At 38.5% G+C, this 3,918-nt stretch overlaps 1 protein-coding gene across 1 annotated transcript in view; it reads left to right on the top strand.

Annotated features, from left to right (window-relative positions):
* The first annotated feature begins 2,551 nt into the window (after nt 1-2,551).
* Nucleotides 2,552-3,918, top strand: part of LOC107584762 (serine/threonine-protein kinase 24) — a 37,047-nt gene continuing 35,680 nt past the window's right edge. The window contains exon 1 of the mRNA XM_016271489.1: nt 2,552-3,262. Within this exon, the coding sequence (XP_016126975.1) occupies nt 3,221-3,262 (42 nt within the window). The 5' untranslated portion in view covers nt 2,552-3,220. The remainder of the gene's footprint in view (nt 3,263-3,918) is intronic.

The raw sequence follows: 3,918 nt of genomic DNA, 5'->3' as shown, positions 1-3,918 counted from the left end.
TGTTTTTTGCCTTTGGTTTGCCATCACAGGAATAAATGATATTTTAAAATACAAAACAGTTATTTAAAATGTAATAATATTTGACAATATTACAGTTTTTACTATATTTGCGATCAAATAAATGCAGCCTTGGTGAGCATGAGAGACTCATTTTAAAAATACAAAAGGATCTCAAACCAAACTTTTTGAACAGTAGTGTATATACATTTAAAACAGTATTTTCTATTTATATTTATTTAGACATATTTGTCTGCTTTTGAATTTCAAAGAGCAACATCTTCATAGTCTGTCTTCACAGCAATTGTTCTAGGGAAGTGTACACCTCATGCTGCCTTTCTAAAATATAATTAACCTCTGATACCCATTCTGTTGTCTGTGACGCCTGTGAATGAGTCTAAAATTGAACTATAGATGTCCCTAATCTAATAGAGACATGATCGGGCTAAATGCAGCCATTTTCTTTAAATGGACTCAGTCACTGTCGCACAGAGAGGGAGTGAATCTTAAGGGTGTGTGGCAGAGAGGGAAATTGAGGAAAGAAAGAGGGCAATAGAAGCATTTTGCTCAGGCCCAAGAGTAGATAAGCAGCGCCCAGGGAATTGGTCTGTAAACATTGTAAGTGATTGACACGACACCCCAGTTTGTGGAAAACTTTACATTTTATTATCGGCCTGTAAACCCGCATTTTACAGATCCACATGCTGCTTTAGCGGTGTGTGCGGGAGGTATATTGGTTCGAGGGTGGTGCACTTGAAGCCTGTTTTGATCGGTCCTCACTAAATATCCACCCAGTTTTCACAGGTCTGGGTGAGCTTTGAAGCAAATTGAGCAGATTTGCGATGAAGAGCCCCTCTGGAGGAATTTGAGAGTGTTTGAGGATTAGGAGGTTTTTATTCTCAGCATAAGGCCCGGCTGAAGAAGTATCTGATGCCTCAGGAGGTGAAGCTCAGCCGAGCATTCCAGTAAATAGAGATTCTGAAGATAAAGAGTTGAACTGACTAGCTTATGGACTTGGACAAAGCGAGTAGGCATACAGTTCAGCTTTTATGCAAAGCAAATGATATTCTGAAATGCAGGGGGGGAAGAAAAGTGTTCGTTCTCTATGTGTTAATCCCGAATCAATCAAATAATCGAAACGTAAAAGATCAAATGGGTGTGTTTACAATGAGGAATGCTCATGTGTGACTCTTTGGGAAAAAAAAAACTGTCATTGACTTAAATGGGTTTATAGTTCATATCTGTATGAGCACAAAATAATCACAGTAATTTGTGAAGAGATGGGGAATCAATTTAAAAAATAAACCATCGTCGACATCTAGTGGTAATCAAGATTGTTGCAGTTTAAAGTGCTTGTTCCTCTGTCGCCAAAAGGTGTCGCTATTTCGCAATGTGATAAATGAAAAAAGGTAATTACAGAAAAATATGATATCTGTGCAGAATCAGTGGAGATCTTTTTTTGAGCAATGTTAAATAATATTAATTTAATTTTAATATACAAACTATTAAAAATATAGTAAAAAAATTAGCATATATGCTCCCGAGACCCAGCTATGGAGTTTTTGCCTCTGTAGTGGACATTATATTTTAGTGAATTTCTCTGAGACCTCACATGTCACAGTTTTAAGTCTGGATGTCCTGTACAGAGCACATTCAGTGCTTTCCAGAGATGCAAAATGATTGGATGTTTCACCATCACCACTCCCTCTCCTTGGTTTTTAAAAATTAATTTTTTGATACAATTGTACATCCTTATGGAAATATGATCATATTTTGTAATTATAATTTAAATCTGATTCATTTTCAAATTGTTTGTCATAAATCAACATCTCAGGAAAATGTTATGGGGTTTCAAATCAAAATATGAGCTTCTGTTACGAAACAATTGTTTAAGCTTTTTCATGTCTACTCTTGTCATTTTATTTTTAGAAAAACTGAGTCCTGGTGTCCTCTACAGAGGACATATCATAACTTATGAATAAAATATAATTTTCCAAAAATGTTATTTTACCATTTTTTTCTTATGCTCTAAACAGTGTAGTGACATGAAAAAATACTAAATTCACAAAGCTTTTTATTTCTGGTTCTCAGGAGGATATTAAAGGAAAATAAAATGGTAACGCTTTAGTTTAGGGACCAATTCTTACTAGTAACTTGCTTATTAGCATGCTTGGATGTTTAGTACTTAAAAAGCATTGACATGTATTCTGCATGACCATATTTTAGATGTCTTAAACCTATACCCATACCTAACTTAACAACTACCTTACTAACTATTAATAGCAGCAAATTAGAAGTTTACTGAGGTACATTTCGTAGTTAATAGTGAGAATGTGTCCCTAAACTAAGGTGTGACCAAGGAAAGTACATTAAACGTGACAATCAAATAGATGTACACTAAAAGTAGTGCAGAAAAGAGGAGTGGACGCACCTGACAAAATATGGTGAAGCAAAAAAAAAAAAAGAGGAAATTTAAATACAGTGCTGAATGCTGATTGCGTGTACTCTTTGCCATATGATTAAAATCCCAAACTCCTCCCCTCTGCTGCCGGGGCGGGATCTGACGCGTTCGGATCCGCCCTGATGTCCCGATGACAGCACGGACAAGATGGCGGCCAGCTGGGAAGGGAAGTGAGGATGTCAACATCATTTCTTCAGCTCAAGCAAGTCGGGATTTTCACCACCCACCCCCTCGATCAATCCGCGATATAGTTCATGTTCCGTGCATCTGTTTTAGGAGCCGAAACCGGGGCATTTTTACGCAAACGCACGCATGTTTTTGCGCTATGTTTTGGAAATCCGTTTGCGCAAAGAGGACCATCAACTCTCGACGAGCGATCTGGCCTGCGTGAACCTCCAAACCCCACTCCAGGGGTCATCAAAAAGAGCCTTTCAACATCCGATCGCACGCTACATCGACTGAAACTCTGCGATCGGTCCGATCGACGCTGTTTTGATTGGTGTTTGCGGTGATTTCCGCGAGGAAGAGCAGCAGTTCTCATTAAAGCTGCGGAAGTGGAGGAGAGGTTTTCACGCCAGTCATCTTTCAGATGCACTTTCTGTCCTCCCGTGGATGCTCTTCGCTCCGTTATCCAGCTGTAAAATAGCTGAGACCGCGTTAAAACCCGGGCAAACGGGATCTAGCGGTGCATTAGCTGTATTTTGTCCGGAAACAGTGTTTTTTGTTGACTTGCTGGCCAGTTTGAGTGGTTAAAGTGACGCCATGGCTCATTCTCCAGTGCAGGGCAGTCTGCCTGGGATGCAGGTAACGTTAAAGAAACGCACAGCATCTTTTATGGTCTACCGTGGAACATATAAAGTGTATATGTGTTGTGTAATGTCCCTCACTTTTATTAGCATAAGAGTTTTCACGCTCTGATAAGTTGCAGAATATCAGAAATCTGTTTGACTCCCTCTTTGTAAATAATGGTAAACATAAAAATGTGTTATGCAGTGTATTGTTTTATCGATAAGCTCGTTTTATTGCTCTGTACTTGCAGGATGAGGTGATGGGGTGATAACTTATAGTTGTTCGGGCTTTTCAGTCTTTTAGATTCCACTGGATCACCAAATATGATCATCCTTGTGCGAGGGACCCCCCATTCTAAAAAAAATGTTAAAGGCAGCTATGTATTTTCATACATAAGGATCCAATTTATACTCGGAATGATTAAATTACAAATATGTGCGAAATATTATTTGGAATAAGATTTATTAAAATATTGTTGCATTACATTTTTCTGCTCACTATAGTGCTGTGCTCTTAGATGGTTTTTATTAAAATCTTTTTTTATTTTATTTGAATGTTTATTTAGTTATGTCGTTTACTTTTCTAACGAATTTTTTCATGAACCCGCTTATACTCACTTGTGCTCCCAGGGGCCCTGGGGGGGGGGGGGGGCACCGGGGGGCCGGTTTCAA

Source organism: Sinocyclocheilus grahami, unplaced genomic scaffold (genome assembly GCF_001515645.1).
Source record: "Sinocyclocheilus grahami isolate Dianchi unplaced genomic scaffold, SAMN03320097.WGS_v1.1 scaffold63.1, whole genome shotgun sequence".
Lineage (NCBI taxonomy): Eukaryota > Metazoa > Chordata > Actinopteri > Cypriniformes > Cyprinidae > Sinocyclocheilus > Sinocyclocheilus grahami.
This window is presented reverse-complemented; position numbering and strand designations above follow the sequence as displayed.